At 41.4% G+C, this 19,319-nt stretch overlaps 1 protein-coding gene across 1 annotated transcript in view; it reads right to left on the bottom strand.

Moving 5' to 3' along the window:
* LOC117677493 (nuclear receptor ROR-beta-like) overlaps window positions 1-19,319 on the bottom strand; it is a 59,310-nt gene that overhangs the window by 17,376 nt on the left and 22,615 nt on the right. Inside the window, exons 2-3 of the mRNA XM_034437729.3 lie at window positions 7,421-7,506; window positions 755-896 (exon numbers count right to left, since the gene is read on the bottom strand). Coding sequence (XP_034293620.2) covers window positions 755-896; window positions 7,421-7,506 — 228 coding nt within the window. The remainder of the gene's footprint in view (window positions 1-754; window positions 897-7,420; window positions 7,507-19,319) is intronic.

The raw sequence follows: 19,319 nt of genomic DNA on the forward strand, positions 1-19,319 counted from the left end.
GTCTTCCAGGCTTTTAACTGCTTGCAGAGCTGTACCGGTCTACCCATTTATTTTTGCAGGCACTGATCTACTCGCAGGCAGGCACTGATCTACTCGTGTATTTTTGCAGGCACTGATCTACTCGTGTATTTTTCCAGGCACTGATCTACTCGTGTATTTTTCCAGGCACTGATCTACTCGTGTATTTTTGCAGGCACTGATCTACTCATGTATTTTTGCAGACACCGGTCTACCCATTTGTTTTCTTTTAACACTGATCAGCTGTAGGGCGGCCCTTTGAAGCCCGGCGGCAAGAGTTTAAACAGTTTTTTTCCCTCTAGCCATCAGCTGGGACTCAGGAGGCAGCAATAGATTGGGGGTGGGGCCAAATAAAAGGTAAGAATAATGCGGGGGTGGGTGGAGGGGGCGCAGAACCGGTTCGGTGACGTCATATCGTCACCGCTACCGACTTGGCCGAACGGGCCGAACCGGGGGGAACCCATCACTGCTTCTAGTCCAACCCGCTGCTCATGCAGCAGACCTTATGGCATAGGGCCTATGCCATTTCAGACCAGAATGACCACTTGAATGCCTAGATTATCTTACATCTGATACGCTTCACGGAGGAACTTGTGGCTTCCTGCATCCATGTTTGGAAACCTGTTTGCTGCCTCCAGCATTCTGCCTCTCCTTTTATAACCCCTGAACCATTCTGATGTCGATTCCCCCCACTGGCTCACCGGTTTTCACCTTCCAGGCTAAATCCAGAACTCACCATCACGGGACATGCCCAGGGCCAGGCACTTCTGCAGTCGGCAGTGCTGACACCGATTTCGGTTGGTCCTGTCGATCAGGCAGTTCCTCTGCCGTGAGCAAGAGTAAGTGGCGTTATTCTGTTGGCTTCTGCGGAAAAAACCCTGCAGAAAAAGGAGGAATATCAACGCTCAGATTTGCAACAAACTGGGGTGGGATGGCATATTATGGAAAATGGCTGGGTGGCAACTATGGCTGTGCGACACTAACCGTCCATTCCAAAGAAGCGTCAAATGCACATCGCTGGGCATTGTCTCATGAATTAAAAGAGGGACAGAGACTTGAGCAATTCAGAACAATTAATCAGTGGAATAACTTGCCTCCAGAAGTGGTGGATGCTCCAACACTGGAAGTTTTGAAGAAGAGATTGGATAACCATTTATCTGAAATGGTATAGGGCTTACTGCCTGAGCAAGGGGTTGGACTAGAAGACCTCCAAGGTCCCTTCCAACTCTGTTACTCAGGGCTGGAGAGTGAATGGGAGGATCCAGGATCAAGTTTTCCATACAGAGGCAGAGCCTCTGGGTAACTCCAGCCAGATCTTCTCATCCTTTCCTAGTCTTCAAGGTGAGTGTTGTGCAGATTAGGGAGTCTGAATACAGTATTCAATTAGGGGAGATAATATATATGTATATGTTTGTGTCCTTTTTCTTAACACATTTTTTTCAATGTCTGTTCTGCCCCAGCTCTGGATTTCCGAGGATATTGACACACACCAACGGTCCTTATCAAATTTATTAAGTAGCAAGAATAAACAAGACCGGCAAAGGTTGGCAACCAGCCCAGAAAACAAGATATGATAAACCAAAATACTCTGATCATAAATACGAGTTGTTTCCAGCAAGAAAGCACTAGCTGCGTGCGACTTAAATAGGCTAAGGGAGTGGCCAATTATCCTCAAGCCCTACTCTCGAGTAGACCTCCTCCTCCTGAGTAGCCACTCCTGCCTTTTGGCAGCCCTGCATGCCTGAGCATTGAGGAGAGGCTCCTCCACTTCGCTCTCTCCACTGGAAGGAACCTCTGGAGGTTCTGAAGGCCTTGGCTGAGTCTCTGCCTCTGGCACCACATCCTCTTCAGCCTCCTCGCTGTCCGACGCGAGCGCTGGCTGTGCAGGCTGCCGGCGCGACACCACACCAGCCTCCTCTTCGTTGGGATCAGCCACGATCCGCGCAGGCCACTGGCGGGCCACAACAATGTCTTGTTGATTTTTCTTTTGTTTTTGTAAAAAAATATTCATATTTTTGGGAATTTATATTTTAACTTTTTGAATAAAAAAAATGAAAAAGTTTTAAAAAAAGAGATTAGAAGGAGTCTGATAGCACCTTTTCCAACTACCCTCTGACAGTGAGAACAATTAATCAACGGAATAGCTTGCCTCTCAGAGTTGTGGGTGTCTCATCACTGGAGGTTTTTGAAAATAGACCAGACAACCATTTGACTGGAACGGTATAAGGCTCCTGCCTCGTTTTGGACTAGAAGACTTCTGAGATCTCTTCCAGCCCTATGATTCTACTGTTAACATTTTATTAAAAAGCATAAGCTTTTGTGAGCTCATTTCATTAGGTGCACAGAATGACTAGACTGATGGAAGATTTAAACAAGGGGTTGGGGAGCGAAGGAAAAGGAAAGAAGAAGTGAAGGAAAAGGAAAACCATCATAGTTTGGTTATGTATGCAGAGGGTCATTTTTAGTCAGCAAAAGTGCTACCCAGACCTCTGGGGTTTTTTTCTCTGCACAGACCAATATTATCCAACCTTGCATGGGAATGTATTTATTTGATGGATACCATATTCTATTTTCCTGTAAAATATGTCTAGGGCGAACTAGCCAATTATCCTAAAACCACCTGAGTCATTTTATAGGGGAGATGGGTGGCCTAAAAATGGAATAAGTGAATTAATAAGCGAAATAAAATACGAACGAAACGTAAGAAAAAAAAATCAAAAGGCATGCGAATATTGCAGCTGATTTCACGCACAGAGCAGCAGAAGAAAACAACAACTCATCTGTAGAGACTAAACTCTTATTTAAAAAAAAAAAAAAGACTTGGTAGAAGATTATCTCTAAAAGAAGCTTAGATGAGCTTCTCTTAATAAGGGTTTCCCAAATCTTTAGAACAGCTGAAGTGCACACTAAGTGCACTCAGAACAGTATTACAGCCTCTTCTAGAAAATCTTAACACCAGGGCAGAGAAATTGGCTTTTCTGGCCCTGGGTGCCCCCTTCCTCAAAACACCCCCCCCCAATCTTACACAATTTCTAAATCTCACCAGGCTCTTCCAAGATGTCATGTGAGGAATCAAACTCTCCTAAAATCGCTTGTGAATTTTCAATCTAAGATTCCCAAAGTTCCTAAACCAGGGGTGGGGCTGCTGAGGGTTCGCAAGGGTTCGGGAGAACCTCTAGCTAAGATTCTGTGCAGTTCAGAGAACCTCCAAATCCCACTCTTGGCGGGCCCCGCCTCTCCCGCCCCTCCCAGGAGTCCCCAAGCAGCCCGTTTTGGATGCAGGTATGTGCAGGGTGCGCGCGGAGTCTCGGGGAGGGCCAAAAACAGGCCTACCGGAAGTTTAGGAAGGCCTTCGGAGCTTGGGAAGTTCCAGAGGGCCTCCAGAGACTGGGGAGGCTGTTTTTGCCCTCCCAGAGGCTCAAGGAAAGCCTCCAGAGCCTGGGGAGGGCAAAAACGCCCCCCCCCACCATGGTGCTGGAGGCTGACTAGGCCACGCCCACCATGGCCACACCCACCCAGAAACTGGGCATAGAACCCCTTGCTAAAATTTTTGAAGCCCACCCGTCCGAAACTCTTGCATAAAATCCATCATGATTTACCAATCTTGTGAGAAGTTGTTCATTAAAAGAAATTATAACAACTTTGAAATCCTGCACTCTTTGAGGTATAATGGACATCATCGCATCCATCCGTGCTGTTGGGTTGCCAACCACTGACCTAAGTAGTTTATGGCTTAAATACTCAAAACAGATATTGTTTGTGCTTTTTAACCAAGGGTCATTGGGTCCTATAACTAGAGCTAGCCAAGAGCAAAGCGTTTTATGCAATTGAAGTTTCTGAATAATCTTCAAAGAAAGGAACATATTTATGGATTATTTTCCAAGATTTAATCTTTCCAATGTTCTTACCACAATTAAATTCATTGTAAGATTTCTATTCCTAATAGTTGCAGTTTTTAGAAAAGCTTCTCTTTTTATATAAAGAGGTTTGGTCTCGCAAACGATTCTGTTCATATTTTTTATGAACAGAAACAAATCAAATCCATTTAAATTAGAATGCAGAATTGTTACAACTCAAGGTGACATTTTATTCTTAATAGGTCAACAAAATGTAAACATCTGGACAATTTGGGGCCTGGAATGTGTCACAAGAATGGATGCCGTGTTGCATATGGTATTTTGGAGATTACATGACCTTTAAATGTAATTATTAATGAAGTCCTACTAAAAAGATGTTAGATCTGTTTCTATTATAATATTTGCAATACATCATCCTTTGCCAATCTGGGGTTCCAGGTATACTAGGTTCCAATTGCCATCATCCTCATATTGATAGTATTTATTTATTAGATTTTTATCCCAGTTTTATTAATTTATAAATAACTCAGGGAGCAAGCTTAGCTAATAGTCCTTCCTCTTCCTATTTTCCTTACTACAACAGCCCTGCAAAGTAGGTTTGGCTGAGAAAGAGAGAGTGACTGGCCCAAGGTCACTCATCTGGCTTTCATGCCCAAAGCAGGACTCGAACTCACAGTCTCCTGGTTTCTAGTTTGGTAGCTTAACTACAAAAACAAACTGGCAGGAGTTATAATCAAATACGTCTATATGAATTTTCAACATAATTTTATACATGTTTGGCAGAGGCAGGTCAAATGATGCTCAGCAGAACTTGCAGAAGGAAAGTGTTTCTAGGACTTCAACCAAAGGTACATTCTTGGATTTATTTATTTATTTATTTATTTAGTCAAGCATAAGGATTCCCACAATGTAAAAAAGATGTGGAGACTCTAGAAAGAGTGCAAAGAAGAGCAACAAAGATGATTAGGGGACTGGAGGCTAAAACATATGAAGAATGGTTGCAGGAACTGGGTATGTCTAGTTTGATGAAAAGAAGGACTAGGGGAGACATGATAGCAGTCTTCCAATATCTCAGGGGCTGCCACAAAGAAGAGGGAGTCAAGCTATTCTCCAAAGCACCTGAGGGCAGGACAAGAAGTAACGGGTGGAAACTAATCAAGGAGAGAAGCAACTTAGAACTAAGGAGAAATTTCCTGACAGTTAGAACAATTAATCAGTGGAACAGCTTGCCTCTAGCAGTTGTGAATGCTCCAACACTTTAAGTCTTTAAGAAGATGTTGGATCACCATTTGTCTGAAGTGGTGTAGGGTTTCCTGCCTAAGCAGGGGATTGGACTAGAACACCTCCAAGGTCCCTTCCAACTCTGTTGTTCTATCCTGTCCTGTCCTGTCCTGTCCTGTCCTGTCCTGTCCTACTCTGCTCTGCTCTGCTCTGCTCTGCTCTGCTCTGCTCTGCTCTACTCTACTCTACTCTACTCTACTCTACTCTACTCTACTCTACTCTACTCTACTCTACTCTACTCTACTCTATTTTTGAGTCAAACTGATTCCTGGTAACTAAATAGACATAGCCTTGGCATTATTTTTATATGGAAGAACTTTGCCATTTCTTCTTGTCTCCAGAAGTTGTGGGTGCTCCAACACTGGAAGCTTTTAAGAAGACAGTGGACAACCATTTGTCTGAAATGGTATAGGGTTTGCTGCCTGAGCAGGGGGTTGGACTAGAAGACCTCCAAGGTTCCTTCCAACTCTCCTATTCTGTCCTGTTCCGTTCCATTCTTCTGAAAACTATACACTACTGTAACTCTAATTTCTGTAACCTTTAACTGGGCAAAACCTTTTCAACCAAGGTGCTTCAAAGGAACTAATTTACAGAATGAATCCAAAATCCAAGACTCTTGACTCTCATGGAATTGAAATTGAGCAAATTTTGTAAAACATTTTATGCCATAAAAATGATCACAAAGCATTTCATGACATAATACAAAATGTCATAAAACATTTTCTGTGCCCAACTCCTGTGCTATACAGTTCAACACGGGTTACGGATATCTCTTTGAATTTTTAAGAACTTTTCAAGGATGCATGTATGTATGTATGAATGATATGCTGTCCATCTGGCTGTCATGGAACAAAGCTCTGCCATTGTTGTATGCATTGAAAAATCTGGTAAGGAAATATATCTGAAAAGATGAGTATAGGTGGGTGTAGCATTTTTTACATTTTGCAATGTATGGTTGTGAAAGTTGGACCATAAGGAAGGCTGAGCGCCAAAGAATTGAGGCCTTTGAACTCTGGTGCTGGAGAAGACTCCTGCGAGTCCCTTGGACTGCAAGGCGATCAAACCGGTCAGTCCTAGAGATCAACCCTGACTGCTCTTTAGAAGACCAGATCCTGAAGATGAAACTCAAATACTTTGGCCACCTAATGAGAAGGAAGGACTCAATGGAGAAGAACCTAATGCTCGGAAAGATTGAGGGCAAAAAGGGGACGACAGAGAATGAGGTGGCTGGATGGAGTCACTGAAGCAGTCGGCGTGAGCTTAAATGGACTCCAGAGGATGGTAGAGGACAGGAAGGCCTGGAGGAACATTGTCTATGGGGTCGCGATGGGTCGGACACGACTTCGCAACTAACAACAAAGTCAATAACCCTGAGAATGGGCTTTGTCTTACCTGAAAGCCCTTTCTGATTGTGGTGGGTCCGGTGGTCCTCTTCTGAGTGGGGGGGGGGGGGAAAACTTTCCAGCGAGCAAGGTCTCGTCCCAAGGCCGCTGAAGACCGCTCGCGGTGGGATAGGCTCCCAGCAGGTAGAGCCTTCCCTGACGGCGAAGAGGGGCTCCTCCCTATGCCGCTGTAGCAGCCCGCGGCAGGAATTAGGTTTTCGCCCAGGAGGCGCCGAAACGCTGCTGCGCAGGCCGTCCGAACCGCCCTGCCTGCGGTCCCCAGGGAGCTGTCTGAAGGCGAGCCAGAAGCAAGGCAAACCTGCCCCCGAAGAACGGCTCGCAGCTCCTGCGCCTTCCGGCGCAATGCAGCCCAGGGAGCCGAGAAAGCTCCAATTTCTTCCTCCGCCCCTTCTGAAGCCGGTGCGGCGGCGGGAAACACGAAAACCTAATTCCTGCCGCGGGCTGCTACAGCGGCATAGGGAGGAGCCCCTCTTCGCCGTCAGGGAAGGCTCTACCTGCTGGGAGCCTATCCCACCGCGAGCGGTCTTCAGCGGCCTTGGGACGAGACCTTGCTCGCTGGAAAGTTTTCCCCCCCCCCCCCACTCAGAAGAGGACCACCGGACCCACGATCAATGAGAATTTCTGCTGGTCTCCCATTCAAACAGTAACCAGGTCCAATCAATGTAACTTTCTGAGATCATTAAAGGGTGGTTAAGAACAGACACTTAGCTATGGGCTATATACATTGATATGAAAGTTTCACAGAAGTTAGTAGGTTTAATTTCTCAATGGTCAATTATAGTTACGTTTTGAGCAGATTGCAAAGTTGATAAGCTATTCCCTCCTTCACCCAAAGCACTCCCAGGCAGCCTTCCAACTTACTTTGCATCCTTCACAGGTGATGACTCCATAGTGAATCCCTGAAGACTTGTCCCCACATATCTTACAAGGGATAACTTCAATTTGTGCTGTGGGAGGAAGAGAAGAATGAAAAGCTGAATTTCATTGGCAGTGTTAATCTATGTCTTAAATTTAAAACACATTCAAAAAAGAAAAAAAAACCTTCTGCACTTGCATTGAACATACAGAACAATTTACAACTATTAGTTTAGCGAGCGATTGCTTGAAATTACGACAGCACTGAACTTATTCACAACTATGTTTTTAAAAAAAGATTATAAAAATCAGGCACGACTTATTTAACAACTGCCTTGCTTAGCAATAAAAAATTCTGGTTCCAACTTATGATCATAAGTGCAAGGACTATATCAGTGGTGGGATTCAAATTTGTTCTGTGGGCATGGCTTGTTGGGCATGTTCTGTGGGCATGGCTTGTTGGGCATGGCGGGGAAAGGATACTGTAAAATCTCCATTCCCACCCCACTCCAGGGGAAGGATACTGTAAAATCTCCATTCCCTCCCCACTCCAGGGGAAGGGTACTGTAAAATCCCCATTTCCTCCCGATCAGCTGTGACTCAGGAGGCAGAGAATAGATGGGGCAGGGGCCAATCAGAGACGGTATTTACCGCTTCTCCAAACTACTCAAAATTTCCGCTACCGATTCTCCAGAACTGGTCAGAACCTGCTGAATACCACCTCTGGACTATATGTATATGTGGCTATCGCACATCGTATGAATGGTTTCAAACAAAAATAATGGGGTTGCCAATATATATCACCGTTGAGAGGACTGTTTCCCAAATACACACATTTTAAGAAAGGATTTTGGGGACAAATTATCACTAGGTATGATTTTGTACTATACATGTGTAGACAGTATACAGACAGGAAGAAAGAGGAAAGAAAGCAGAGGATAAAAGAGAAATAACAAGAGACTCTCAAAAGAAATAATCACAGGAGGTTGCTGATTGACCATTTTGGCTTGCTTTTACTTATTTATCCTCTGCTGTATTTGTAGAAATTATAGTTTTGGGTTTTTTTTGGAAGGAGGCATATTTACAGTTATATCTTACAAGACAAGAAACTGTAAATGGTGTATCTTCCACAGTAGGCTCAAAAATGTGCAACTATTCTTATTCATGTTACATCTTAATTAGTATATTTTATACTAAATAAATATAAATAAATAAATAAATAAATAAGAACTAATTTATACTAATACTATTTAGTAATTAGTATTAATTAGAATCCACTTCCAATTAAAGGGGATGTAATTCCATCTCAGGCCAGGAGGGGGCAATCAGGTACTTTGAACAAACTATGTTAGGGTGGCCTACAAGTATGATAAAGATGGGGAAGGGAAACAATCTTGGCCACTGAGATCTCCCAGTCTCCCTCCTTGCCCAATCTGTGTCTCTGAGCCTGCCAAAATAGAAGAATAAAACAACCACAATGGAGGATAAACAGCAGATCCCACTCCAGCCCCCAAGAGCACAAGATTCCACATCAGTTCCCTGTGGAGGGGGCTTGTGCCTGAAGTGATTTTTTCTGGCCAAAGAAGAGTACAATATGGACAGTACAAAAGTAGAACTTTGTACTAATTTCCAAAATCAGCCTAGAAGTTCTTAAAATGCTCCAAATGATGAGATATTTTAAAAAGCAGAAACTGAGCAAAGTCAGGGTTAAGCCCACATGATTTCAATCTGGTTAGAACATGTTACAAACACTTCATAGCTTTTGCTTTTTAATCTCCCTGATCATTTTTTTTTGTTAAGAATTAATGTTTTATTTATTTATGAAAACATTGGACAGAACAATCTCAATAGCTACATAAAAGAGGAAAAAAAGATAGAATATGACACAGTGGATAACAAACCTTGGTGCTGGTTACAGGCAGTTTACAGTTATCCTAACATTTAAAATTCATTCTTTTATTTGTTAATTAATTAAAGGTAAAGAACTACATTTATTGCATCATCTTAAGAAATAATGAGAAATCTCGGAACATGGAATTAATATTGATGTCAGCACTGCTTTTCATCTTTCAAGATTCTATTTCATTGTAATCATGTAAAAAGAAAAATAGAAAAAAGGAAAAGGAAGGAAAGGAAAAAGAAAGAAAGAAAAGGAAAAAATAGCTTGTTTATTTTTCTTTTTTTATCTTCTTGTATAGTACCTATTGCTTTTAAATTACCAATAACCGGAGAATAAACATGTGCATGCATATCGCCTACACAGATATATACTCACCCCACAGATGTATATACAAACATATGTTCATATACATATACACATATGAATATAAATATATACTCACACATACTTCATACACGTTTGTTTTCATACACATAAACATATATGAAGATAGAGATAGAGAGATAAGATAGATAGATAGATAGATAGATAGATAGATAGATAGATATAGATAGATAGATAGATAGATAGATAGATAGATAGATACTGTGTTTCCCCGAAAATAAGACCCTGTCTTATATTTTTTTGAATCCCGAAATAAGTGTTTGGCCTTATTTTCAGAGAGGTCTTATTATTTTGGGGCGTGTGAAGCGAGATGGAGTTCCTCTTGCCATCTTACCTGATTTACCTCTACATTTAAATATTTTCAGGGAGGGCTTATTTTCAGGGAAACAGGATAGATAGATGGAGAGATAGATGGAGAGAGAGGGGGGGGAGAGAGAGAGAGAGAGGGAGGGAGGGAGGGAGAGAGATGGATGGACGGACAATCATAATCATAGAAATGTTTAATCAGTATAAGCACCACTAAATTTGGTGAGAAATGAGAGTTTCCAAGTTCATTTGTGGAATTCATTGCCACAAGATTCAATGATGTATACTGACTTAGATGGCTTTCCAAAGTAGAAGAGATCACTATTCCACTTTATTTGTTAGTATTAGCGGAATAAGGAGAGATCCTTTCTGGTGTCAGGAGCAGCCTCATGCTGCAATTAAATGACGTGTTTCCTGCACACACAACTGCTGCTTCACAACCTGTACAGGGCAATTTTGGCTGAATAAAAGGCCCACGTGAGTCACAGCACTGTGAGAAAAGGGAAAACCATGAGCTTTTAAAAGTTTGCAGGAGAATGTTTTGTCAGTCTTTGGTAGCCAAAAATCACAAATCTGGCAGCCCCTTTTCCAACAAACAAATTATTAAAAATTTTAATTAGAAATTATTAAAACAAATTTTATCCAAGGTCCTACCATACTTTTTCTGATGAGAAAATTGGTTCATTTGGTTTTTATACCTCACAGAACTGCAGTTGAGAATTTAAAATTCTTACCCTGTTTTTAAAGTCCATTTAATTTCTGGGGACATCTAAGTCTATGAAGAAATATTTACAAATTAAGTTTTGTGCCTGTTTGTAGGAGGCCCAGCCCATCATCAATTTTAGAGCCAGATCTTATCTGACAACTCGGGGTTATTATCAATTTCATAATCCCTTTTCCTATGAAGGAAAACTCTGGTTAGGTTTTTTCCCCCTGCTTGTACTACGCATCGTGCAGCTTCCTCCTAGTAAATTTATTTAGTTTATTTATTTATTTTGTTAAGTAGATTAGTAATCCAATCTGATTTCATTTAATCTGTTCTTGACTCAGATCCAGCTGATACTTTCTTTTATTTTTAGATGTAACCCAATGGAACTTCCATGGTTAGAGGCACTTTACCTCTGAATAATAGATTACATGCAACAGTGGAAGATTATTGTCAGCTAGAAACAGAATGCTAGACTAAAAATTCTTTTTTTAAGCCTAGAAAAGCCCTTCTTATGTACTTAATTATTTTTTCTAATAATTCATTCATAAACTCTTCAGTTTTTCAATCCATCCCCATACTCTTGCTCAAAGCCATTTCAACTTTTATTCTGCTGTCATTTCAACCAATGTTCCTTTTTACTTGAGGTTAATATTTGGAGGTTTTTTCCCCCTGTAAATTCTCCTGTGATTTCAATTATTACCATAGCAGAATCCAACTTGAATCAGACAAAAATCTCTTGTTGAATCACTATTCCCAAAGTACTTGGATAACTTAACAAAACCCATAATCAGACTCCAGAAGGTATAACACCCTGCCAGGCGACAACATTTTCAGCTTTTTAAACACATAGCGAAAAAAAGGGAAAAGATGGAAAAATCCTCAGTGTATAGAACTAACAGTATTATTACTACATTTCAGGTGAACATAGAACAGAGTTACTTCTTTAAAAAGGTGAGGATAAACATATAGTAGTAGCTAATAGTTATATCCACAGGAAGGATTGTGTGTGTGTGTGTTTATGCAAGTTACTTCTGGAAAAAAAATAAAAAACAATGCTCATGGATGCATGGAATCACAATTTCAAGTTGCTCTTTATTATATATATATTTTATAGAGAGACGGCAGCTCCGATCACACTTTCCTCGCACAAGCACAAAGCCGAAGACACCAGCCTGAAGATGACGAGCGGGACCTCATCGAAATGTCGCCAAGATACTCTCAACCTTTCCTAGACAGGGATGCTCTCCGTACACTCATCCAAGCTCTCGTTATCTCCCGTTTGGACTACTGCAATGCCCTCCACATGGGACTGCTCTTGGGGTGTACCCGGAGGCTCCAGCTGGTCCAGAATGTGGCCGCATGGGTTGTTACGGGAGCTTCCCGTTACTCCCGTGTTACACTCTCCTGCGCGAGCTACACTGGTTACCGGTGATCCTTCGGATCCGCTTCAAGGTGCTGGTATTTACCTATAAAGCCCTATATGGCATGGGCCCAGGGTATTTGCAGGACCATCTTCTGCCTGCCTCCCTGTGCGCTCACATAGGACAGCCCTCCTCCGGGTGCCATCGGCCAGACAATGTCGGCTGGTGGCGCCCAGGATCAGGGCATTCTCTGTGGGTGCACCGACCCTCTGGAATGGGATACCCCCGGAGCTCCGGACGGCCCCCGACCTCCGCTCTTTCCACCATGACCTGAAGACATGGCTTTTCCAACAAATTTGCTGATCTGTTGGGTGATTCTTAATTGGGAGATTTTAAATTGTTTGTTTTTGGTAGTTTATTTTTATTGTTTTTATCGTTTAATTTTGTGAGCCACCCCGAGTCCTTTGGGAGAAGGGCAGCATAAAAGTATAATAAAATAAATAAATAAATAAATAAATAAAACTTACACGGGAAAAGACCCGAATACACCAAAACTTGCATAAAAATGCATTTTTTTTTTCTCAAAAAAGATCAGAAAAAAAAAGAGAGTTCACCCACCGAATGTAATATAAACCTGATCACAGAATAAAGATGATTTTAAGCTCCAATGAATGTGTGAATGTAACATATACATAAGCCTGATGATGGCAGATGAGATTCTGTCGAAACGTCGCTTCTACCCTTTTAGGGATATATTCACAATTACACGGGAAGAAACCCGAAATATTAACTGTACACACACACACACACACACACACACACACACACACACACACACACACATATAATGAGGACTAGCAGTCTCACTACAAATCAGTCAAAAATCAATTAGAACCAAAATCCAGATAGCACGTGCGCACACACGCTGACTTTGTTTACACAACATTTCATTTGGCCAACTGAATCCAGTTCTCTGCATGCACTTGACATGACATAAATTCATCAAATAGGATGCATTTTACCAAAACACCTACTTGGAAAAAAAAATTAACGAAGCTTAACACTAGCCAAGCTTTACGCTTTTGAGAAAAGGCATCCCTGCTTATTTTCCTGAGCCTGTTAAATCTGTGTGTAAACACGGGTTCTGGGGCAGGGCCAAATCATCCTTGTTTAGACACCCACAACAAGACCATTAGATGCCAACAAAGATCTTGCCCAACTGAGAGAACGTCTTTAGAAATAGAAACGGTGCTTTATTATTATTTTTTTCCTCAATGCATTGCAAAAGGCCGGCCTTGCACAAGGGGCATCATTCTCCTGGGCATGACTGTTTCGCCGAGTGACTAAGTTCATTGCAAACAATTATACAGTGGCATGGATTTGTTGTTGTCAAATCCATGGGCAGAGCTGCCATTGCTATCTGGAGAGGAAGGAATTTCAGCTGCTCACCTGTGGTGGCTGATGCATCGCCCCCAGTCCCTTTCCTACCACAGAAGGATACTCAAATGAATTGTCTCGGCTTTGTTGTCATGCTGCTCTATGAACCCTGAGGAGTAAGGGAGGCTGCCTTCCATGCAGATAGTCCTCAACTTACAATGGTTCATTTAGTGACCATTCAAGATTATAACAGCCCTGAAAAAGTGATTTACGGCCGTTTTTCACTCTTACGACCATTGCAGCATCCCCATGGTCAAGTGAACAAAATTTGGGCGCTGGGCAACTGACATATTTTATGATGGTTGCAGTGTCCCGGGGGTCACGCAATCACCTTTTGCGACTTTTTGACAAGAAAAGTCAATGAGGAAGCCAGCTTCTCTGGAACAACTGTGTGACTAATTTAACAACTGCAGTGCTTCACTTAACAACTGTGGCAAGAAAAATCGTAAAAGGGGGCAAAACCTACTTAAACAAATTGCCTCGCGTATCAACATAAATTCTGGGCTCAATTGTGGTCATAAATCGAGGACTACCTGTAAATGGTATGTGGGAATGATCTTGAGAGACAGGAGGAAGAGCTGCAGAATAGACAGCAGTCAGAAAAGAGGCACAGGTCATAAAAGTCCACAAGTCTTAAAGTTGCCAAGTTTGGAACATCACCAGCTGGTGGCCATTGCTATACTGTATTCTACTGTCTAATTTATGCAGGATGAATGAGCTATTCCTTTTTTTCAATCCTAAATTAGCTGCTAGGGAACTTCAATAGGTGTCCCCCAGGGTGGATTTGATTTAAATCGAGTTGATTCAAATCACAATTTAAATCATGATTTAAATCACTAGTAAAAAGGCTTGACTTAAATCAACTCGATTTAAATCATAATTTTTAAAGAGCAACTGTCATCTCTGCTACTCCTTTGACCCACTGTTGACTCACCGATAGTTCCAGTGTTGCAGAATATACAGCCTCATGCTACATAACTAAGCTCCATTTCATGCTGAATAAACTAAATTATTTATGTATCTTAAATAGAAAACTATCTTACGACAGATTTTTACCCCAAAAGTTTTTTATTAAAATAAATTTGATAAAAATCAAAAAAATCCGATTTAAATCAAAAAAATCTGATTTTTTTGATTTTTTTAAAAAAATCATTGATTTTTATCCACCCTGGTGTCCCCATTATATTCCAGTTAGCAACTCCAGAGAATCTTTTCCCCTTGCTCTTTTCTCTTCATTCTGTCTTATTCATGAGGAGTGAGAAGAAAATTAACCTCCAGGCCCCAAATGCAATTTTTTGATGGCAGTGTCACCCTGTGCATGTCTATCGAATGAATACTGAAGCACTTCTAGACCAGTATTTTTCAATCTTGGCAACTTTAATGTGTGGACTTCAACTCTCAGAATCCCCCAGGCAGCAATGTGGGCTGGGGGATTCTGGGAGTTGAAAATCCACCCATCTTAAGTTGCCAAGGTTGAGAAACACTGGTTTGGACAAATATCAGGGTCTTTATGCTATCAACTAGAAAGCATTCCTAACCCATTAAAGGATTTTCTGTTGCAAGCAAAGGGAAGGAAGAAACAAGAGGTCAATACAGCAATTAAGACCAGGAGGAGTTGGAGACACAGCTCAGTAATAATAACTTTCTTATGAATTATGTTCATGTAATTCGTAAAATGCAGGGAAAGATAAAAAGGAGAAGAGTATAATCAGCAGGAAGGCAGATGGCCTTCTAACAGGTATCCCATTAGAAGACTTGAAGGTTCAGGTTAGGGACAGATCCTCCTGCAGAAAATTGATCTATGTGGACACTAAGCACCGATGCCAACCTGGTGGCACATCAGAGTTCAGAATTCAATCAGAAGTAATGCTAGTCCCGATGCTTAGAAGGTTGCATTTATAATGCTAGCAATTCTTGGATAAGTACCTTTATCTTCCCAGAGGTCTGCCCTTGTTGAGCAGATGCTGACTTTTATCAAGTTTTCCCCATTGGGATTCTGTGAAAAATGCAAATAATCCTCCAACTGTGATTTCTTTCCAATCCTATGGGTCACAGTAGGTCAAATCATTCCTTTTACAAGGAAATTCAGTGCCAGACTTGAGCTGAACTCCAAATTCAGACAGAGCACCAAAACTCCAATTAGGAATAATATGCCAGAAAGGAACAATAAATCGTAGTCTTGTTAATGTAATCCTGTCGTAACTCAAGGGAAGAGGATTAAAGAAAAAACATCATAGTATCTCCTGCTTACTCATACTGCAGATATTCACAGTGAACCTTTGGAACTCTCTGCCACGGGAGACAGCAATGACGTTATGAATTACCATCCAAGAGATCTTCTGGATTTACTTAAACATTTTCAATCAGTGAAATCAATAATAATAACTTTTACTTTACTTTACTTTTATTTGATATGTATACTGCAGATAATCTTCCACGTATGGCCATTTGAAGTTACAATGGTGCTGAAAAAGTGACTTATGACCAATCCTCACACTTAACAACCATCACAGCAACTCTGATAAAAATTTGGTTCCTTGGCAACGGGCATGGATTTATGATTTATTTACAGTGTCCTGAGGTTATTTGATCACTAGCTGTCACCTTCCCAGCTGGCTTCTGACAAAGTCAATGGGGGAAGCCAGATTTGCTTAATGACCATGCAAATGGTGTGGTGATTCATTTAATGACCCTGGCAAAAAAGGTTGTAAAATTGAGCATGACTCATTTAACAACCATCTTACTTAGCAATGGAAGTTCCAGTCTCAATTGTAGTCATAAGCTAAGGACTGATTGTATTAGATTTCTTGAAAACAGGAATCTGCCTTATCCAGCCAATACTTTGAGATCTGTACTTTGAGATCCCGGGACAAAGAACAGGAAGGCACTGTGGCCTTCAAGCCCATCTCTGTAGATCTTGAAAATGCACCTTTCCTTTGATCCTTACAAACTGATTGTTTACAGAGATTCTCAGTCATCCAGGTCATGATTGTCCCAAAGGTGCTTTTTTAAAAGGCAAGAGAGCTTTGTTTCTTCCTTGAAGATGTTTCACTTCTCATCCAAGAAGCTTCTTCAGTTCTAACTGAAGAACTTTCTCCACCCATTCAGTCAGAACTGAAGAAGCTTCTTGAATGAGAAACAAAACATCTTCAAGGGGAAAAAAAAACAAGAAAGTCCAGGATTGCCTTTTGAAAAAGCACCTTTGGGCTGATTCTTTTATATTTTTGTGAAGAGGCCCATGGATAATAATGGGTGGGGCATGGTACAAAAGGTGTACTGATGATTTCATGACTTAAGGTGGGAACTGTATTTGGAGCCATATCTTTGAGGGTTGGAAATTATGGTGTGGCAGGGTGTGTGGGTACATTCTGGTTCTGGGTGATTCTGTTTCTGAGACACCATCTTATTCCTATTTCCATGAACACATTCAGAGCCCTTCCTGTTTCCAATACAGCATGTCACACATTGTTTGTCAACTATGCCTCAGTGCCATACTTCAAGATGAAAGGACTTCAACTCCCAGAATTCCCCCAGCCAGTCATGTTGACTGGGGGGATTCTGGGAGTTGAAGTCCATACATCTTAAAGTTGCCAAGGTTTAAAAACACCAGCATATTGGCTGAAAAAGATTCTAATTCAACCACTGATGTCACTTGCAAAGCCTAAATAAAAGAGGTTGCAACCTCTTGCTTTGAACACAATACTTTCTACTCAGGCGTGCCTTGTTGTTGAGTAGGGTTGATTCATTCCAAGGAGGAAGTGGAAGATTTTTTTTTAATTGCCTCCTTTTCCTCCCCCACCCCCATAAAAAAGCTTCTCCATTACAAAAACTTTTGGAGCCGGATTTTCTTGATGGCTTTCTTTGTTCCACTGCTGATCGGCTTTAGGTCTTGTGGGGGGGGGGCATACTGTACCCATTTTACAGGTGGCTCCACTAAGATAACAAACACAACTATCTTCAGCCATTTAAATCTTCCACAGGGTGTAAACAGGAACCTGTTGAAGTCTCCTGTCTGTGATTTAAGCAGGAGGGAGAATTGAGAAATACAACAGGCACCATAAGAAATGAGGCAATCAATGTTCTCCATAAGCACCTCATAGTTTTCCACATCTTTCTGCCAGTTCTGGCACACTCATTCCCTCTACCCACATAAGACAACTTTAGACCATCCGAAAAACACTAATCACTATTTGCTATCCTTTGACATTTGTATAATCCTTGCCTCTGCTGGAGAATTCTGGATTCAACCTTTGCGTAGAGATACTCCATTACTCTCTCCTTTATGGTTTACATGTTGATGTTACTTAAATATTTGAATGAACTGAATGCAGGCACTGATTGAGTAGCCAGAAAAAAAACCTGCCCCTCTTATTTATTTATTAAACATATATTGCAATCCAAACCATTCTCAACAGCTCTTTCTGAAAAATTCCTTTTGCACCTGGTATCTCAACGCTCTTATGAAGTTCCTTCACAACTAACACGGAACCACAGTTATTCCCCATAGAATAATATATAATTATTCTATACTGGAATAGCATACAGCGTTGCATGCATAGAAAAAAATTTTTTGGCAGCTTCAGATAATGTTAGAAAAGCCCATAGCCTGCAGATGCTTTGTGATAGTAAAGATAAGACAGGCCAAGTTAGGGCAAGGATCTGACTCGGTCTCAACAGCAGCTTCTTCTGTTGCTGCTTAAATCTATTCTCTATTTAAAACCATGAGGATTAGAATCCTACTTTATTTTGAGGGGAAAGACCACAACTCAGCAAAAATACTCTGAATGCAGAAAATCCCAGGAGCAAATTCCATCACCTCCAAATTGCATTGGGAAAGAGTACCCACTCCCGATTCTGCCAAGCTTTAGCCAGTCAGTGGTATTTGCCATGGGCCCTTCGAAATAACCCACCTTCTCATCATTCTAACCTCTAATTTCACAAAGGTGGTGCAAGGCTTGAGTGGCTTCTTCTTATTATTTATTTATAATTATTGAGACTTTCACATAAAGTAAAAGACAATTGTAAAGAAAAGAAAGAAAGGAAAGAGGGGCAAGACGAGGAAACAATAAAGAAACTAAAACTAATAACTTCTGACCGTCTCTTCAGCAGAAAATTACAGTCTTGTAAGCTACTAAATCTCCTATTGTGCCCGTTTCCCAGTTTTTATTTCCTAGGACGGATGGAAACTGGAAGGTTCTCCAGTATGGAATGTTCTCATATTACTTTCTGCAAGATGACGACACTTAGCACTATGCTAAGCTCCCAGCAATAATTGGGTAGGGAGCAAACCATCACTGGAAGGGGGGAGATGGAGAAAAAATTATTTATTTTAATATGGCAAGTACACCTCTGCTTGGAATAGCTCTTGGTACAGGACGGCCACATACAGATAGTCCTCATTTTACAGGCCATTTGTTTAGTGACCATTCAAAGCAGAGGTAGGATTCACTTACATTCCCTACTGGTTTGCTTCGCTCGCATGCGCCACCTCTGCGCAGTAGTCGCACATTATGTCTGGGTGGGTGGGCGGAGCCTCCCGCAGTTGCCGCTACCGGTTCGCCCAATCCGTCTGAATCCCACCACTGATTCAAAGTTATGATGAAACTAAAAAAAAATGACTTATAACTGGTCTTTGCACATGTATTTATGATGGTTGCAGCATTCTGGTATTTGTGATTGCTATTTATGACTTTTCCGGCCAGTCTGACCAGAAAAATCAATGGGGGAAACTGAATTCACTTAAAAACTGTCATTTCTTTAATGACCATGGCAAAAAAGCTTGTAAAATCAAGCACGATAACATGATGA

The sequence above is a fragment of the Pantherophis guttatus genome, chromosome 1 (assembly GCF_059756535.1).
Source record: "Pantherophis guttatus breed Tessera chromosome 1, ASM5975653v1, whole genome shotgun sequence".
Lineage (NCBI taxonomy): Eukaryota > Metazoa > Chordata > Lepidosauria > Squamata > Colubridae > Pantherophis > Pantherophis guttatus.